Consider the following 21,192-nt stretch of genomic DNA (forward strand, 5'->3'; position numbering starts at 1 on the left):
TGTGTGTATGTGTGTGTGTGTGTGTTTATCCATAAAAAACAACAGTTGCATTATGTAAGCAAACTGTTATTTAAAGGTTTAAAATCCTGAAAATGAATATTTGGTAGTTATGATAAGGACTGATATTGGTTAAAAAATTAACTAATTGAAAGTAGAAAATAATTTTATTATGGCAGTTTTTTGACGCTGACATGTTTGTCCTCTAAGGACCTCTGAGTAACTTTTTTAAATTGACGCACAAGGGTTAACTAATTACAAAGGGATCAATACAAAATCCGAATCAGTCCAAACTACCGTCTTATTTTACAGTGTAAAAGGAGATGAGGAATGATTGATTGGTGTCTAGTCTTCTTCCGACCAATTGGAGTCGAGTATTTCCTGAGGCAGTGGCCAATCACAGAGCACGGAGCGGTATTTGAATCACGGAAAGGTCGTTATTTAAGCGACTTGTTTTGAGTTGGACAAGGAACACTCAGCAAGGCTAAACAGCGCTTTTTAAGCGTTTATATTTTATTTGAGCGTCATTTATTAACCCGAGAGGGAGATCCAGTATGGAAACGCACGCTTTGGTGAGTATTATACACAGAAAATGTTTTTATTTCACCGCATTAGCTTCTGGTTTGCACAAGCAAGATATGTGTAGCCTCGCAACAGCTTTACGTCCGTTTAAGTTCTTTTAGCACCTTAAATAATTTTAAGTTTTACTTAATGGACAAGTTGGGCGTATATTGTCATTGTGGTAGTTCTTTATAATACGGTTACATTTGTTATTAACGTTAGTAAGTGCATTAGGTGTCATGAACCAACAATAAACAACATTTTTTTTTTTTTTTTTTTTTTTTTTTTTTAGTTTATCTTCGTTAATGTTGATAAAAATACAATTGTTCTTTGCTAAGTGCATTAGCTAATGTTAACAACATTTTGTTAAAAAAAACAAAAGCTGAAATTCACATTGAATCAAGATTAGTAAATGCTGTAAAAGTGTTGTTCAATGTGTTAACAAATGTAACTTTATTTTAAAGTTGCTTTTTTTGTGTGTGTGTGTAGGTTAAATGGTTGCTGCTGTTATTGATCTGCATTGCTTTTAGGAGAACTTGAATTTGTGTTTTGGCTAAATTTTTACCTTCCACTTCCCATGCAGCACAATGCAGACAACCCTGTTTTCATCAGTGGCAAAGCCGGGCCTGTAAATGGTGGAGCGAAAAGGGCAGTGTTTTGTGAACTGTCCAACTTTGCCCACAAACCTTCTCAGGCCAAGGTGTGTTTCACCTCATTCAATGGATTCATTTGAACGATTGATGTTCCCACAACCACATGTGACTTTCCTCTTCTCTTGCCTTTCAGAAAGTTAAACCTGTACTACCTATGAAACCATCTGTTAAGCCAGCTGTTGTGCGACCTAAGCGTGCCCAGGTCCCCCACCCTGCTCCAGCTTTCCCCCCAGCTCGAGCTGATGTCAGCGTGAAGGAAGAGGAGCTCTGCCAAGCCTTTTCCAATAGCCTTTTTCCAGTTGAAGATATTGATGAAGGTGATGCTGACATGCCTCAGTTGTGTTCTGAATATGTGAAGGACATCTATGTGTATCTGCGGCGCCTTGAGGTATGTTCGACTTTGAACTTTCTTTGAACACTTACAAGCCCGTTCCTGCAGCCGCTTTTCTCTTGTAACAGGCTCAACAGTCGATCCGTCCCCGTTATATGCATGGTTACGATATCAATGGACGAATGCGAGCACTTCTGGTTGACTGGCTGATTCAGGTGCACTCAAGATTTCAGCTACTGCAGGAAACCCTTTACATGACTGTTGCCATCCTTGATCGTTTTCTCCAGGTAAGTGCTGTATGTGTTTTCTCTCCCATAACTTAATGTCATGTTTCATGCAGTTAATCCCCATTTTTCTTTCCCTTCAGGTTCAACCAGTGACCCGCAAGAAGCTCCAGCTAGTGGGTGTTACTGCAATGCTGATTGCTTGTAAATATGAGGAAAGGCATGTGCCAATGGTTGGGGACTTTGTCTACATCGCTGACGATGCCTTCACAAAAGCCCAGATTCGAGAGATGGAGATGTTGATTCTAAGTGAACTGAACTTTGAATTTGGACGACCTTTGCCCCTGCACTTTCTACGGAGGGCTTCAAAGGCGGGAAATGTATGTACAGCTTTTAGTGTAATAATTGTTGCTGTGGTGTGATCGATTTATTTACTAAAGTCAGAGCCTTCATTAAATGTCTTTGCACATGCTTTGTAGGCTGATGCTGAGAAACACACTCTTGCTAAATATTTTCTGGAGCTGACGCTTCTTGACTATGACATGGTGCACTATCTCCCTTCTGAAACTGCAGCTGCTGCTCTCTGCCTCTCTCAACTTGTGCTTGATGGGCAGAAATGGGTGAGTTGTGTATGTGGGTTTTTATTAATATAATGTGAATTTAATGTCCGAATAATAAACATTCCTCACTGCCCACTTAATTGTTACTCCAGTTCATTGTGATTCAAATTTATCCTTTTTTGCTGCAAGTCATCAACCCAACAACACTACTCCTCGTATGATGAGGCCCACTTGAAGCCGATCATGCAGCACATTGCCAAAAATGTTATTAATATCAGTGAGGGACTCTCCAAGCATGTGGTAAGGGGTGTGTGCGTGCATGCTATTTAAATCTTAAGCGTTTGGTACCATTAAGTAATTGTCTTGCACTCTTACAGACTGTGAGGAAAAAGTATTCAAGCAGTAAGCTCATGAAGATCTGCCTCATTCCCCAGTTGAAGTCTTCACTTGTAAAGGATCTGGCTGCACCATTGTTCTCTGGTTCTTGAGGATTGTTTTATTCCCCCATTTATTTTATTTTTTAGAATGGGAATGGACCATAAACCTGCACTTTATGCATCAGTCAGCTATTTTGGGAGATGGACTGCTGTTTTTAGACTGTACATACTCTTGAAATATCTGTATACTAAATGTTGTTTCTACTTTTTATAAAGATTAAGTTTTAAGATGAGGGTTTAACTTGGGTTTTACTGTTTCATTTTAGAAAAATGCTGGTGCTGTATTTTTATGCTTTAAATTTGGTGCTATGTGGGCAACTTGAAGATGAAATGCTAAAGTCTAAAGATCTCAAAGTTATGTCATGTTGACATGTACTTTGTCAGGGTCATAAATGAGTGGTGCTTTACAGTTAGTCTTGTTTTAACTTGAACGTGTACCATTATTCATACTTGTGGGACATAAGAGGGAACTTTTAAAATGTAAAAGATAACCAAAAATACAACTGCTCATGATTTATTAAAATTAAAGCCCCAAAATATTTCCCCCCTGCTGTCAATGATATTGCACATATGTTTAAGTATGCAAAAAATGCAGCTGATTAGAAACCATAGGCGCTGACATTTTAGACAACTGCTTGTTAAAAATGATCCAACAGAAAATGCCAAATTAAAACCTGCCAAGTACTATCTACAAATGAAAAATTAACCATTTTGTGTGAGACTTGTTTTATACTGCAAAATAAAGCACATCCACCCAAAGATGCACATTTCTGTAAAATACAGTAATATTCATGTAAACCATTTCCAAATTCTTTGACTAGTACTTTCTTGATCAAACAGTGGTTTGGATGACCTGATTAGAACATTTGTCTAAGGTTATGCTGATTAAGTGCTTTATACTACACTTACTGTACAGTAACTTGAGGACATGTGATTATGGGTCTATAAATGAAATAATGCATGGAAATAACATTGTTCTATAAAATTTAGTTTTACAAAACTTGCATTTCTTGCACAATTTTACATTCAGCATGCAACCAAGATTAACAATTTCATACACATACAGTCCATGGTTTTTAAGAGTTGCTGTGAATTTTATACATTTGGGATTCTCTAATCTAGAACCTGGAAGGCAATAAAATGTTAAAATGGTCATTAGCAGCAATATACTCTCCACTAAATCTATTGATTTGGACATGACTTCAAGAGCTTTGAAAAATAAAATCACAAACAGCAGGTGACTAAATGCAAGCACTTTCATTTACATATAACATCTATCAATTTCAAAAGCAAAATTAAATAAAGACCAGTTCCCACATACAATGGCTACTTCATCTCTTCAAGTGAAATAAGATCACCTTAAATATCAATGACAGATGAACAAACCACATCAGAAATAAACTGTAGAATGCTATAAATACAATAAATAGCTTTGATCAGTGCCCACAAGGTATTAGTGCCCTGGAGAAAAGTTTAGTGGCGGTCATGGCCTGCTCTTCGGAATACAGCCGCACACTACACGTCTGTACCTTTAAGTGTTCATGGCAACAGAATGCAGAGCTTACGAGGAGTCAACCACAGCCATGGCACATCACTGTCCTTCATCTTCTGAATTTATATTTTCTCAATTTCCTTCCTTTATCTAATGAGTTTGCTGAGATTCAAAAACTCAGGCCTCGTCGACATCAGAAGAGGTTAGATCTTGGTCACGTAGTTGTTTGGAAAAAGGCCTTGTTTACCTCTCAGTCTACCTGTCCACCATCCAGAGGCATCTAGACACAAAAAAAATTAACACCATTTAAAACAAATAGATTTTTGCTGTGTCAAAATTATATTAAAAAGCCCATATACTGTATCTTATGTGAAATAAGGCCATTTGTTCTTACAAAATATAGTATACCGATGTACATCTATGAACTAATGTTTGCACGCAACCTCTACTCCCTGCTCACCTTCTTTAACAATTTCAATGATGTCATCTGCATTGAAACTGAGCTCATCTGTATCTTGGGCATCATAAGCATAAAGAGCCTTACACTGAGGCACCTGGGGCTTGGGCTTGGGTGCAGGTTTGGGCCGGCCACCTCCTGGAGTGGGCCTGCTGGTGGACTGTCTGTGGGCCCTTAGAGAAAAGCACAGAGGACTTTAACATGATAGAGGCCGGGTGCTTCTGGAATCACATGTGATATTTGTTAGAAATCCATAGGGGAACATGCTTTATAAGCTGCAAGTGAAATTAAGTGTGAAGTCAACTATGAACTACACTCTTTAAAGGGATAGTTCACCCAAAAATGAAAATTCTCTCATCATTTACCCACCCTCATGCCATCCCAGATACTGTATGTATGACTTCCTTTCTTCAGCAGAACACAAATGAAAAATATTTCTAAAATATTTAGAAAAATATTTCAGCTGTGTAGCTCCAGGGAATGTTGATCAGACCTTTGTAGATCCAAAAATCACATAAAGGAAACATAAAAGTAATCCATAAGACTCCAGTGGTTAAATTCATATCTTCAGAAGCAATATAATAGGTGTGGGTGAGAAACAGAACAATATTTAAGTTATTTTTTACTCTAAATCTCCACTTTAACTTTAGGATGTGAAAGTGAAACTAAACAGGCACCACATGTGACTTTCAGATGTAAAAGTAAAAGTGGAGATTAAGAGTAAACAAAGGACACCCACACTTATTATACTGCTTCTGAAGATATGGATTTAAAAACTGGAGTCTTATGGATTAATTCTATGTTTCCTTTATGTGCTTTTTGGAGCTACAAAAGGTCTCAGATAACCATTCACTTGCATTGAATGGACCTAGAGAGCTGAAATATTCTTCTATAGATCTTTGTTTGTGTTCTGCTGAGGAAAGAAACTCATACACATCTGGGATGGAATGAGGGTGAGTAAATGATGACAGAATTCTCATTTTTGGGTGAACTATGCCTATAAGAACCAGTTTACAGTGTGATAGCTGCTGTGAGAGTTAGCGGTCTGATTTTGTTTTGTTAGTTTATGAGTTTCCCCACAAGGTGGCGACAGATATACATGTTTATTCACAGAGGTGCTGTCTGCCTGAACAAGTATACGGAGGGCAAATTCAATAAATCGATTTCCATAATAAAACTTATGCATGATGCTTAAGGATGCTTGCACACTAGATTTTACGTTGCATTAAAGTAAGCTACAAATCCATTGATTTAAATGGGTGTGACGCATTGCAAATATGTAGAGGAAAAACGCACAAGACGTGATGCTCTCTCATTGCCAAAAGTTGAAAGAAATTTATAATTTGCTGAAATGAACTCTGAAGTATGCTACTGGTAACAAATTAGAATTTCAGCCAGAGATGTATCATTTGTTCTTTCAGGATTCCAATTTGCTGTATTTCAAACGCTCCATCAGAACTTTCTCTAGTGTGTGAAGTGCCCTAATTCGGTTGATTCTCCACCTAATTCCAAAGCCCAGAATCCATTTTTTTTTAACATTGTCTTTTTCAGCTGTTGTAACAAAAGACCAATTATTACCCCTTCAACCTTCATGATGCGGTCTAAAGAGACCCTCATCATGACTACAACAGAGAAAATATTAGAAAATGCCCATTCCAAATCCCTTGACTTTTTTGAAGTTTCATGGAAACAACAATCTATTCTCCATTCAGTAACAAGACAGAAATCTTGTAAATCCATGCAATTTAATTATTTAAAGGGATAGTTCACCCAAAAGGAAAATTCTGTAATCATTTACTTTCCCCTCATGTTTTTCCAAACCCTATGAATTTCTTTCTTCAGTGAAACATAAAACGAATCACAATTCACTTTCATTGCATATTTGTATTTTCTCCATACAATGAAAGTGAATGATTACCAAGACTGTCAGTACCTGAACATTCTACCTAACATTTCCTTTTATGTTTCCCTAAAGATAGAAAGTTATACATGTTTGAAACAACATTGGGGTGGGGGGTTCAGGGGGAAGGGTAAATTATGACTAGAATATCCATTTTTTCCAGAACTATTACTTTAAAGAAATGAAATAGAGACCAGGGACAAGAAACTCTATATGATGGAGAGAGGATGCAAGGGTGGATTTAGAGTTGGACATCTTTGTTGTCTATCTATCAATAGTAAAAAATTAACCACAACCACTTCCACCTAACAGAAACTACACATGCTCAGACTCACATTCCTCCATTTCCAGATGCTTGGCGATTTCTGCTATGGTAAAGAAATACATGTGTGTTACACTCAAAAGCAGCTCGCTGTTTTGTCTGTGTGGATGATGTCTTGTAGATCTAAGAATCAGCAATGCATCAAGCAACAGACCCTTCGCTAAGCCCCGACCTTAAAACATTTATTGACCACATCTACCTTAGCAACTGTTGCCTTTCGCTATTTTCAGACCAGCTTTTGATTTTTTCAGAGAGCCAAATGGAGTCATGTGTGTTTTTGGTAGTTTTAAGCAGAATTTTACAGAAAATATCCAAAATTATGGCAAAAATATCTGTTGTCGAGTCACTTATAATCGTGACATGAGGTACCCAGAGAGGAAATACAAACTGCTTTTTTTTAGCTTATATAAATGTTGAGAATAACATGCTATGGAATAAACTATGTGTCAGCCTTCATTTCAAAATGAACATACATAACATCAATAAGAACACCTACATTTACTGCAAGGTAAATTTATGCTAATAACTTAACGTTTATGATTTAGGCCATAGCAGAGGAGACTGATGCAAAAAAAAAAAAAAATAATAATAATTGTACCATTTATGGCAATCTCCCATTCATTGCTATGTGACGTTCTACAAAGCCTGTTTGAGGAAGCAATGTTAGCCAAGGTGGACGGAGCTTAGTGAAGGATCAATTTGACAAATGTTTACAGAAACTACTATTCTTTATTATGTATGCTTTGGAACAATAGTTGTGAGCTTCTCACTAAAATAAATTTGTTGTTAACAAAAGCTGTATCATTTCAAAATGTCAGAGTGGATGCCTGTTTCCTCTCACCCTGCAGCCCCTTGATCTGGTACTTTAAGGAAATCCAGGTTGTGTTGCTGGGGTGCCTGTCTGCTGCCCCTGTCCTTGCGCTGACTGACATTAGTAGGCAGGAATGGGCGGGCTGTATTTCCTGATGTCAGCCTCTGATTGTTGTGATGTTGCGAGTTCCTTTGATTGGCGGTGTGATTTGCATTCTTTGGCGCTCCATTCTGGTGAACAACTGCAGGGAACAAAACACAAGCTTAAGATCTTTTGAGTTTATGCATACTGAATAAAATAAAAATTAATTAGATAGTTGATTCCTGAGTCTCCAGGGAGTACTAGTTGAACTGCATAGTGATGTACCTGGGGGGCCAGGTGCGAAGCGTGTTGGGGTGTGGTGGTGCGATCTGGACATGTTGGAGCGGTTTTGAGTGATGATGCCTTTCTTCGTAGGACCTGGATGAGGGTTGTCAGTTATGATATGGTCAACATCAAGACTCTCTTTACAGGACACAGTGATGTAATGCTTGTATCATATGATTTCTTAAAACATAAGGAAATTCAATTCAAAGCTAGCACAAACTTCTTAAGAAACTGTAGGGATGTAGAAATCTTGCATGGTTTACAGTACCATATCAAACAAAACATTTTCTTAATCTTAATCGGTCTTGTTTTTCAGTAAAAATATATTTGAATGGAGATTACTTTTCTTATCCCATTGGCAGATAGTTTCTTTTCTTGTTTTAAAGGGGTCATGACATGAGGAATCATTTTTTCCTTGATCTTTTCACATGTAAGAGTTAATTGTACTATAAAAACATACTGTTTAAGAACTCAAAACGTGCTCCTCATTGCAAAAAGAGAATTTGTTGAAACCAAGCTGCCAAAATGACTCGTTCTTCACTTCCTCTACACTGTGGTAAACATTTGCATCTGACAACAACAACACATCAACGCCTACTTTACCTTATCACCTCCGTAGCCCTGACCTATTGTGGTGAGCAGTGAGATGGCAAGGAGAGAGAGCAGGTCAGAATGGGGGTGGAAAATAATCATATTTTACAAATATATGTAAAATATGATTTATATTAGTTTTTTTTTATTAATTTTTTTTGTGTGCAAAAAAAACGTTACTAGTTTAAGAAGTGAACCACAAGGAACATCGTAAATAATGAAAAAGGCATGTCATGACCCCTTTAAGTATAAATATCACAAAATGTTGTTAGATTTCTCTGAGAACAATCTTATGGAATATCTTATGCAATTTTGCTTCTCAAGTTAATGCATCTTGTTTAGATATTTTACTGGCAAACAAAATAAAAATACAAAGTAAGAAAATTTCAATTTTTTTTTTGCAGTGAAGCATTGTGGGTATAACAGATGAAAGGCTTGGGTCAACACTTACGTGAGTTCTTGGGCAGACCTGGTCCAATGCTGACCTGCAGCATTTTGTTTGAGGGTCGCAGCACAGCTACATCCCCTTGTCCCTGGATGAACTGCACCTGTCTGGATCCTCCTGCATTCCAGGGTCCCCATCCTTCTTTCTTTACTTTCATTTCCAGCCTGGAGGAAGAACAGGTCTAATCACAATCATTCTTTTATAAGCATACAGTGACCCCAAAATTTATTTGGACACTTAAGCCATGCACATTTAAATATGTATAAAAGTCACTGCATTAGATAACAAATGAGGCATTTACTGTATTTTAAAGACAGAACTTTAAGCACTTTAAACTTCTCACAAAAGATGTGTGCTAGGTTGTGTGTGTGTGTATATATATATATATATATATATATATATATATATATATATATATATATATATATATATATATATATATATATACACACACACACACATACACACACTACCAGTCAAAAGTTTTGAAACACTTATTCATTATTATAAATTACATTTTTTTCTTCACATTTTAGAATAAACAAAATCCAGAATAAATCAAAACTGTGTTATATTTTAGCATCTTCAAAGTAGTCACCCTTTGCCTAGAATTTTCAGACATGTACTCTTGACATTTTCTCAACCAACTTCTTGAACTTCTTTTTAAACAGTATTGAAGGAGTTCCCCATCTATGTTGGGCACTTATTGGCTGATTTTCTTTATTATTTGGTCCAAGTCATCAATTTCAAAAACGTTTTTTTTTTATTATTAAATTTTAGTTTTATAATTAAATAAATTAATATTGTGGCACAATTAGATTTTTGTCTACAAAACTAATTTCAAACATTTAAGCATACACCTTCAGATCAAAAGATATTCAAGATCATGAGAAACATTTCAGTCAAGTATTTCAAAACTTTTGACCGGTAGTGTATGTATATATATCTATCTATCACACACGTGTATATATATATATATATATATATATATATATATATATATATATATATATATATATATATATATATATATATATATATATATAAATCATCAAAAAAGAAACGTCCCTTTTTCAGGACACTGTATTTTAAAGATAATTTTGTAAAAATCCAAATAACTTTACAGATCTTTATTGTAAAGGGTTTAAACAATGTTTTCCATGCTTGTTCAATGAACAATAAACAATTAATGAACATGCACCTGTGGAACAGTCATTAAGACACTAACAGCTTACAGACGGAAGGCAATTAAGGTCACAGTTATAAAAACTTAGGACACTAAAGAGACCTTTCTTCTGACTCTGAAAAACACCAAAAGAAAGATTCCCAGGGTCCCTGCTCATCTGTGTGAATGTGCCTTAGGCATGCTGCATGGAGGCATGAGGACTGCAGATGTGGCCAGGGCAATAAACTGCAATGTCCGTACTGTGAGATGCCTAAGACAGCATTACAGGGAGACAGGAAGGACAGCTGATCGTCCACGCAGTGGCAGACCACGTGTAACAACACCTGCACAGGATCAGTACATCCGAATATCACACCTGCGGGACAGGTACAGGATGGCAACAACAACTGCCCAAGTTACACCAGGAACGCACAATCCCTCCATCAGTGCTCAGACTGTCCGCAATAGGCTGAGAGAGGCTGGACTGAGGGCTTGTAAGCCTGTTGTAAGGCAGGTCCTTACCAGACATCACCGGCAATAACGTCGCCTATGGGCACAAACCCACCTTCGCGGGACCAGACAGGACTGGCAAAAATTGCTCTTCACTGACGAGTCATGGTTTTTTCTCACCAGGGGTGATGGTCGGACTCGTATTTATCGTCGAAGGAATGAGCGTTACACCAAGGCCTGTACTCCGGAGCAGGATTGATTTGGAGCTGGAGGGTCCGTCATGGTTTTGGGCGGTGTCACAGCATCATCGGACTGAGCTTGTTGTCATTGCAGGCAATCTCAATGCTGTGCGTTACAGGGAAGACATCCTCCTCCCTCATGTGGTACCCTTCCTGCAGGCTCATCCTGACATGACCCTCCAGCATGACAATGCCACCAGCCATACTGCTCGTTCTGTGCGTGATTTCCTGCAAGACAGGAATGTCAGTGTTCTGCTATGGCCAGCGAAGAGCCCGGATCTCAATCCCATTGAGCACGTCTGGGACCTGTTGGATCGGAGGGTGAGGGCTAGGGCCATTCCCCCCAGAAATGTCCGGGAACTTGCAAGTGCCTTGGTGGAAGATTGGGGTAACATCTCACAGCAAGAACTGGCAAATCTGGTGCAGTCCATGAGGAGGAGATGCACTGCAGTACTTAATGCAGCTGGTGGCCACACCAGATACTGACTGTTACTTTTGACTTTGTTCAGGGACACATTATTCCATTTCTGTTAGTCACATGTCTGTGAAACTTGTTCAGTTTATGTCTTAGTTGTTGAATCTTTTTATGTTCATACAAATATTTACACATGTTAAGTTTGCTGAAAATTAAAGCAGTTGAAAGTGAGAGGACGTTTCTTTTTTTGCTGAGTTTGTTACCTGTGTAAACTAAATTATTTTGGGACGAGTTGGATAAAAGTAATTGCAAAAGTAGCTATGAAAAGTAAAGTTATATCTAAGAAAAAGTCTAGCATCATTTCTTTGCAGATGCCACTTAAAATAAAAGTAATCCATACGACTCCAGTGGTTAAAAACATGTGTTCAGAAGCGATCTAATAGGTGCGGGTGAGAAACAGATAAACATTTAAGTCCTATTTGCTATAAATATACACTTTCACTTCCACATTCTTCTTTTTTTGTTTTTGGGTGATTTTTTGTGCATATTGTCACCTATTGGTTGTGACTGGTCAAAGATGAAGATTTATAGGAAAAAAGGACTTAAATATTGATCTGTTTCTCACCCATGCCTATCATATCACTTCTGAAGACACTGATTTAACCACTGGAGTAGTATGGACTTTATGCTGCCTTTATGTGCTTTTTGGAGCTTTAAAGCTTTTGTCACCTTTCACTTGCATTGTATGGACCAACAGAGCTGAGATATTCGTCTGAATATCTTAATTTGTGTTCTGCAGAAGAAAGAAAGTCCTACACATCTGGGATGAGTATATGGGTGGAGCATGAGGGCGAGTAAATTATGAGAATATTCATTTTTGGGTGCATTATCCCTTTAAGATCCACTGTACTGTATGACCAAACTTACACATTTCACAGGCCCACTTATAACAGTTTTTAACTGAAATTATATTGAAAATTAAATCAAGATGACTTTACAAGACGAACAAATGTTTAATTGTCTGTTTCAGAGATTCTCTTTTGTTAGTCCTCTTACAGAAGTAGCACAGTGTCATTATACATCTGAAAAAAATGACGCCTATTCTATGTGTTAAAGATATTTAAACTTACGTGGTGCTAAATTTAAGAGGTAGTTTTTTCGGAGTTCTCTCTTCATATCTGCGTGCCAGTAAACTGATGAACTCCGTCTTAAATACACACTCCAGCAGGCTGTCATACTCCTCCTCATGTAGGATCATAAAGTCGTCCTGCATTATGCTGTAGGGGAGATAAAAGTAATTTCAAAGCATGAAATATTCTCCTTTGTTTGTTCATTCAACATTAGAGCAGTCTTTCGCTTTTCACATTAGTCACACGTGTTGAGGCACTTTTGGGACACACAGGTTGGAGGGTCACAAAAACTGCAAGTGATATCGGGGCTGTTTGAGTTTCCATGACTTGGACACATGCAGAGATGCCCTGTAGCGCCCAATAAACTTAAGCCTTTTCTAATGAGTTTTTTACAAGGTGTACTCTCCCTTCCCAGCAACACCTGGTTCACATTATTGACAACACCCCCATTCGCAGAACAGAACTATAGCTAAATTCATGGTTGAATTCAAGGTAGGATTGGGTAATTTGGAACACTTATTTCTTGGTGCTCATTATAAGAAGATCAGTAATCTTTGGGTTTCTTTAAGAGAGTGCTGGATGTTTGATCATTTCACTATAAACAACCTTTCCAGGGTAATGTTTTTAGAGAATGAGGCTTTATATATCACATAATCAATCCTTGATTCAATGTGTTAAGTAACACAGGGCAGACGAGGGCTCTAAGATGCAGACTGGACCTTTGATGTTTCTATGCCTATAATTCTGCAGGTGGCTACGCAAGGCATGATGGGACCGCATGCAGAGTTGGAGATTACGGGCTCTGTTTTACACGTGGAAGGGGGGGCTGCAGTTCATTTGACTGCATGTTGCTGAATATACAGGTCTGCTCTTATTCACATTATTCAAAATGTGTGTTGTATCACTGTGAGTGCTGCCTGTGAAATTTTTTTAGTTGCATCCAAATTACCGGACTTTCCAGTGTGTTCTGAATTGGAGGAAGAACTTATTTCTCAACCTTTAATAAATTATGTTCTTTAGTTACACAGGTTTGTAGTGTAAATACAAACCTGGACATCCTTTGACCTATACGTTCCTGGACCTAACAACGAAAATAATAGATTGGAGTGCTGTTAAACAAGTACAGTTTAACCACAAGGGACAACTTTCTTTCTTTACCTATAGCACTTTGACTTGAAAAGAGACACCCGACAAAATTCAACTTTTCAAATCTGACGGCTCCTCAACTCCCCTTAATGGGATGGAAAATTCTACATTGGATGCACACTTTAAAAACCTCAGCATATGCATTAGGCCATTCTGGTATTTTTTGCCTACTGTTTTATAATAGGGAAGTGTGCATGTTCGGATGTGGAGATTGTCTGTATTTGCTTTCTGCTATCATAAGTAAACTCACTGATATTTTGGGGTTACCGATTTGATGTTTCTGTGCACTGAATAAACACATAAACCCACACACAAATCCTGCCTTACCTCAGAGAAACAGCCAGAATCTTCTCAACATCAATTTTACGCTTCAGGACCTCTTTCACCTGTCCCTTCTCCGGCCCCTGTTTTACTTTTTCTCTTCCAATCAGGTAGATTGATTTAGGGGTGAGGATCAGGTCTCTCTTAATGCTCTGAATAAACAGGTGAAGATACAGAGTTAGACATCCATACATTAATATAAATGCAGGGTCCAAAATTAACTTTTTGCCACATCAGAAATTTACCAGCCGAAAGTATTTCTTAACAGCTCTGAAATTGTTTTCTGCATAATAAAATAGTAAGTATACATATATATATATATATATATATATATATATATATATATATATATATATATATATATATATATATATATATAGAGTCCCTATTACAATGGAATTAATTTGTTGTTATTGTGCACAGGTTATTGTGTCTCTTGCACCATCATATATGAGATGACAAAGTTTCGATCTCATGTAAAACTGCACATCAAAAAAATGTGAAGAGACCCATAGTTTTTTTTCCCCTCTTATTTTAGTTTTGTTGGAATAATGAGAGCAGTATGCCACATGTGTGTGAAAAAAAATTACCATTCAACATAAACATCTGATGGTACATTTTCCACAGAAGAAAAGGTTCACCCAATTTGTGACTGTCACTAATTATTTCTTTAGTAGACAATTTGATTTCAATCTCTCATGTCACATACATCAGTGAGGGTCTGATTTTTATTTTTATATTAAATTTTTTACAAAAGACTTATACCTTGTAATGTTGGAGTTTCTATACTTGAAATAAAGTTGCCTGCCAGCTGCAAAGTAACTCATTTTTGGTGGTTGGCAATTGTTCATTTTGGACCCTTAATAAATGTATGCTTCTCTTGCCTAGAGGGCAAAATGCCTAGGACATATCTACTACATGGGACTCACAACTGTGAGCATTTTTTGGAATCCTCACCTTAAATCGCCTGTCATATTTGGTGACTTTGTCCGCAAAATCAATCTTCTCCCTCTTGCCCAAAAACTGCCTTAGCTCGGGCCGGTCATCCATACCAATATAATCACCCACAAAGTTCCTGTTCAGGCTGTGTCTTCTCCTCTCCTTCCTGTTCAGCAGCAGATCAGAGGCTGGAAGGGGATAGAATGAATATTCAGTGCTTTTCTCAAAGGGCTTCAGTTCTTACGGGATGTCCCTAGAAAACGTACTGTGGTGGTACCATGGTGCAGTGACAGTTTCACATAATAATCTCATGGTACTGACTACTGACCGTATTACCACATTCATATATCATGGCAGAATGATCTATGATTATGGTATCTGCAAAGTACATGTCCCAAAACCATGGTATTACCACAGTACCATACTCAGAATAAAGTGAGCCATAAAAATCTATACAACTCTATAAACATGAAAAATCAGACATGGTGTGAGGTTTTTGTTCTCTATATGTGTTATTATTTTTAAATGTAATAACAATAATTCAGCTCAATGCAGCAGATGAGGTCAGACTCCAAACACATACAGGGGGAAACCACTGAATTCCCCTTTCTGACTATGACACATTCTTCCATGTAAAATAACATTGGTTTTCTTTTTTCTCATAATGTGTTTGTCATTGCATGCGAGTGCATTTATGTAAAGTCCAACACTTTAACCTCACTCAAACAAGTCAGCTGTAAAGAGAACTCACCCTCCTCTCTCATTTGAACATATTTCTTGCGGGCACAATATTTTCGCCATGCTGTCTGAATGGCTCTGGCATAACCATCGAATTTACGATCTCTCGTCTCCTCCAGCAGGAAGAGCTATAAGGCCACAAAACAAAATATAATGCAGGTTGTAGACATAAGTTGAACACATCAGTCAAGGTCAGACCCAGGACTTTGATATTACAGAAAGGATACAGTAGATGTACCAATTGAAACTGATATAGGAAGTAAATAAATGCAGTGCTTCCAACAAGAGAAGATATTTTACCCAAGCTCTATGTTTGCAGACTGAATTAAATGTGATGAGCGAACAAGAACGGGTACCGGTACCAAAAAAATAAATAGACAGCATGTCTTTATATTGCACTTAATCTATTGCAATGAGTGATATGAGTAAACAATGAGTTAAATATAAAAATTCACTTAAAGGGGTAGTTCACCCAAAATTGAAAAATTCTCTTATGATTTACTCACTCTCTTGGCATCCCAGATGTGTATGACTTTCTTTTGCTGAACACAAATGAAGATTTTAGAGAAATATCTCAGCTCTGTAGGTCCATACAATGCAAGTGAATGGGTGGCAACATTTTGAAGCTCCAGAATGCACAGGACTTAAATATTGAACTGTTTCTTACCCATAGCTTTCATATTGCTTCAGAAGATATGGATTTACCCAACAGAGTTGTCTGGAGTACTTTTATGTTGCCCTTATGAGGATTTTGGAGCTTAAAAATATTGGCACCCATTCACTTTAATTGTATGAACCTACAGAGCTGAAATACTGTTCTAAAAATCGTAATTTGTGTTTCACAGAAAAAGAAAGTCATAAACATCTGGGATGGCATGAGGGTGAGTAAATCATGAGAGAATTTTCATTTTGGGGTGAACTAACCCTTCAAGTGTTTTGTTGAAATAAATAGTATTTAAAAAAAAAAGTATCATAAAAATAGAAATAGTACAAAAAATAGTTATTATTTTGTTTAGTAACTAGTTAGGACTAATTGTATTGGGTAGGAATTCTGTAGGAAGCAGTAAAAAGTAAAATAATAATTCAGTTACTAATAAAAATTAAAAACACTAATTTTAACTACACAAAAGCATGGAGGTAGCTAATAGTGCAAATAACAACAGTAAATAGAGCTTCATTATCCCTGTCCATTACACTAAATGTCACTCTTCACAGGAGCTGTATTACACAGTCAAAGAAAGACATGGCCCAACATGGCATATCGCTGGTTCAGTCTGTCCTGCCTATCACTCCTAGCAGCCTCTCTCTTTCTCCATCAGATTGCATGTCTCTCTTTCTCTGCAAGCAGCTATACCAGTAAAATGTCCTGTGGGCATCTAAAATTTAGCTGTGAGCACTATGAGCGACTGGTATAGCACTGAAACAGCAGTCTCCATTCCATTTCCAGTGTGTCCTCAGAACACACTTCCACAGTTCTGCTGCTTTCCAGACTAAACATCAGATCCTATCATTTTTTACAAAGGCCTGGCACAGACAGTCTCTCTCACACACAGTTGGCATAGGACTGATGAGATTTTATGGGCAAATGTACAATGAAACCCCTTCTCTGTCTCTCACCCACAGACACAAACAAATATATACACATGTGCCAACATACACTCAAACCACCCACTGGCACACTGTTTTCTGCTGTTGGGCGAATCTCAAAAAGAAATGTCGACATCATATTTCACCCCAAAATCAAAAGAATAAAACACCTTGTATACAGAAAATGAAGCTTATATTGCACCATTAAAATTTGTTTGCATTGTGAAATTATTTTTTATTCAGCACATTTCCCTCCAAAAATCTCATTACTCATTACCATCTTAAAAATAGCCTTCTTTATATAAATATATTTGATTTTGGGGAGGAACATGATCATGAGATTCACCCTTATAGAGATTGCTAGGATGTCTCATGCAAACAGTGTGAAAGAGCCATTCATTACCTCTCAATGGGATCACAGGGTTCATTTTGGCAGAGCAACTACTGAACATACTTTCTGTCACTCTTACTTTCTCTCTCTCTTGCTCTGTCACTAAAGAAATTCCTTTAGTTATGAACTAAGAAGTAATTAGTGTCAGGACCTTATCTCAGAAGGAGTTTTGTTTTGAGAGGATGTGCAGTTCAAATCACGGCCCTCCCCACCCCCCACAGGAAAGGCCACGTTTTAACATCTACATACCAAAGTCACACACCATTGGATAATCTGGTAAATACCTGCCGAGCCACAGAGCCATATTCTGTGCATCTATGTATACGTGTGTGCATGTAAATGTCACCAGTAAGATTACTGAATAGCCACAAGCAGTGCTTTCATAAGCAATCTAAGAAAAAAAGAGCAATGGAAAAAGCAAAAGTCTCTTTGACATTACGGTAGCAGCTTGACCACAGCACAGCAGTTGTGTATGAGATCCAGAGTAATGTTGACCTAACAGTGCTGAAGTGGGCTTGACCCAGAGTCCCTCTCTTGCCCTGCTGACTGCCCATTATTCATTAGCACTCTTAGCATACACTTCTGCCATTTAACCTTACTGCCATTACAGCAGGAGGGGTTATACAGAGAGATTGAACAACACAGAGAGCAAGGAGAGTGCAAGGAACAACATTCAATGTTCTTAGCCATTTTTGCAATTACTTTTAACCAACTGATATTTATTAATGGATACATGACATCAGTTCCCGTCAAGTTCACATAGGCGCCCTAGAAAACTCACTAAAGATAGTTAATCGCATTAACTGTGGACATCACATCTTCCACTAATTTTGAGAACTAAAGTATTTTCAAATACTTTTTGTCTTAAGTATATTTCTTGCTTTCTTATTTTAAAACTAACAAACTTATTTTTGTGAAATGTTTGACTTGAAATGTTTGCTTGTGCTATCTTTCTTTAAAATAAATGGCAATTTTATTTTATCTAATGCATAGATTTTAAAGTGTGGCTTAATGCTGTGTTCCATTCAAGTCGGATTTGGGATATTTCTACTTGATATCTCAGATTTCCGACCATAAAGGCATTCCATTGTCAGATGCTCAGATGATGACGCTTAAGGAAACAAAACTGCAACGCTCCCGTTATCTTAGCAGGTGTTTGACTGTCACCAAACATTAGTCATTAATCTCACACTTCATACAAAATCTTTGTTTTAAACACTGACCCTTAACACTTACTTAGTTTAATAATTTTAAACCATGACTTGCACTATACATAAGTAATATTGGCATTATATTCATGATATTAGCCAGAGGGGAACTGGCCCCCACAGTGAGTGTGGTTTCTCCCAAGGTTATTTTTCTCCATTAACCAACATCTTATGGAGTTTTGTGTTCCTTGTCACAGTCACCTCCGGCTTGCTCAATGGGGTTCTAAATACAATTATTATTTAATTACTTATTTTTAAACACAATTCACAATCGTATTTTATCAATTACACAATGATGACTCTAAGACATTATAGACATTACAGTTTTATCTTCTGTTAATGCCTGATCTTCTGTAAAGCTGCTTTGAAATTATGTGTGTTGTGAAAGGCGCTATATAAATAAAAATGACTTGACTTGACTTGAACAGAGACGTCTCCTAGCAACCCATTTGATAAACAATACTTCAACGCTAGCGTTGATGCTACAGGTGTACGATTATCAAAAGAGAGTGTAACATGTTTTATTTCAAATGTTTGTTAAACAGGTTTTAATATCCTGTAATGTAGGAACTTTGACTCTTTTATCGATATTATTTAATAAAAGTGAATGTTTATCATTTACTTTGTACATCTCTCTGGGTGCTGACATAGTTGTGTGACATCACGCACCTACATCTCGGTGAAATCAGAGTTACAAATTTCAGCATGAGTTTCCAAGTTGGAATTCTGACTTCAAGTAGCATTCCATTGCCCTTTTCCTAGTAGAAAGTTGGAAATCCGACTTTCCGAGTTGAATGGAATGCATCAAAAGTGTCCAAACACTTTTTATTACTTCTTTTTGCCATATTATTACATTTATCTGAGGTGTTAATTTTAAAGAGCAGATCTATTTATGGGTAGTTGGTTTATGTGTCCATGGACTTTTTTTTTTAGTAAACTGACATCACATTTTTCAATTAAAATGTATGTGAATGTATAAGGCAAAGTGTATATCTTAGGTCCTGTAACTGATCACCATTTCTTTTCATAATTTGTAATGCAGCTTTTTGCATTTTTAATGTCCCTGCAGAGTGACAAGTTAACACATGTTTGGGCATATTTGCCTTTTGTAAAATGTGTTATTAGGTACTTTAGAATTTGTATTTTCATTGTCCACTGCTTCAAGTACGTGTCACCACAAACAGCTGAATTGAAATAGAATTTGAGAAAAAAGAACTAATGTGGGAGTTAGCAAACAGAGGAGTACTGTGAGAGACCCTTGTCAGGTCTTACCGACTCTGGGGCTTTGATGAAAATTTTAGTGTGTCCAAGCTGATACTGGTCCTGGTCCATGTTTACAGAGCGCAGGAGGTGCAGCACACCCTGCTTCTCATCCCCACGCCATGTCGGCCATGACTCCTTCGTCAGAATGGCATACCTGAGACACCGAACAGAGAGTGGAGGGTGAAGGTTTCATCAGTCTGATGATCAGTGAGACAAATATACATCACACCCATGAGAGAGGAAGATGTATAGCTATCACCTAATAAAATACTTTGAATCAATTCTGGAGACCAAATTATGTGGAAAGCTCAAATAATCTTAGAATGAGTCACTGAATGCATACATTTTAATGAAACATAATATTTTCACTCATATACAAAATGCCCCACAAGCCTCCTAAAGTGGAGCCCTGTGTAAATATATGTAGAGTGTGTGTGTGTGTGTGTGTGCAAGATAAACACTAGCAGGGTGGAGTAAAAAAAATAACTCTCATGCCAATAAGAGGACATTTAACTTTAATGCATGAAAGGAAGATTCTGACTACTTTAAGTAAAATGTTAATAACCCACTGAAGCATGTGAAACAATATTGGAGTTGAACCCTTAAACCAGCAAGGTGTGCTGACATCAACTTGAGCTCCATTAACTCTCTAGGACATCAGGAACGTCATCTCTTTTATATCTCTTGGAGTTTAGCATACAGTACTTCTCAAGCACTGAGCTCAGTGTCTCAGAGTTTGTCAGCTGTACCTGCACATCTCATCAGAGCTCTTCTACTGTGCCAAGCAATGGCTCATGTCCACCACACAGAAAAAGAGTATGCACTGAGGAAACTGTGCTTCAGATCTTTTTAAAGCCAACTATTGTTCTCATAGTGGAAGAGCAACCTAAATGTATCTACATAAAAACACACTTCCACCTCTCTGATCTATATTCTTTCAGTCACAGTCCTGTCAATCTGGGTTTCTGTCTGACAGGACTGTGACATCATCGTACGATTTATGTCTTGTGTTTCGTTGTCTGTCTTGTGTGAGTGCATGGTTTCGGTTGATTT

At 37.4% G+C, this 21,192-nt stretch overlaps 2 protein-coding genes across 2 annotated transcripts in view; one reads left to right on the forward strand and one right to left on the reverse strand.

Moving 5' to 3' along the window:
- The first annotated feature begins 411 nt into the window (after window positions 1-411).
- LOC127444570 (G2/mitotic-specific cyclin-B2-like) lies at window positions 412-3,126 on the forward strand. The gene is made up of 8 exons (XM_051704021.1): window positions 412-569; window positions 1,142-1,258; window positions 1,345-1,599; window positions 1,671-1,829; window positions 1,910-2,146; window positions 2,246-2,386; window positions 2,516-2,626; window positions 2,704-3,126. The coding sequence occupies exons 1-8, from the start codon at window positions 552-554 to the stop codon at window positions 2,812-2,814; spliced, it is 1,149 nt and encodes a 382-aa protein (XP_051559981.1). The 5' UTR covers window positions 412-551; the 3' UTR covers window positions 2,815-3,126.
- Window positions 3,127-3,261: 135 nt separating this feature from the next.
- The window catches only part of LOC127444564 (unconventional myosin-Ie-like), a 75,661-nt gene continuing 57,730 nt past the window's right edge, over window positions 3,262-21,192 (reverse strand). Inside the window, 11 exon segments of the mRNA XM_051704009.1 lie at window positions 3,262-4,535; window positions 4,716-4,885; window positions 6,948-6,980; window positions 7,776-7,986; window positions 8,112-8,204; window positions 9,154-9,311; window positions 12,547-12,693; window positions 14,020-14,165; window positions 14,971-15,140; window positions 15,704-15,818; window positions 20,149-20,293. Of these exon segments, the coding sequence (XP_051559969.1) occupies window positions 4,459-4,535; window positions 4,716-4,885; window positions 6,948-6,980; window positions 7,776-7,986; window positions 8,112-8,204; window positions 9,154-9,311; window positions 12,547-12,693; window positions 14,020-14,165; window positions 14,971-15,140; window positions 15,704-15,818; window positions 20,149-20,293 (1,465 nt within the window). The 3' untranslated portion in view covers window positions 3,262-4,458.

The sequence above is a fragment of the Myxocyprinus asiaticus genome, chromosome 1 (genome assembly GCF_019703515.2).
Source record: "Myxocyprinus asiaticus isolate MX2 ecotype Aquarium Trade chromosome 1, UBuf_Myxa_2, whole genome shotgun sequence".
Lineage (NCBI taxonomy): Eukaryota > Metazoa > Chordata > Actinopteri > Cypriniformes > Catostomidae > Myxocyprinus > Myxocyprinus asiaticus.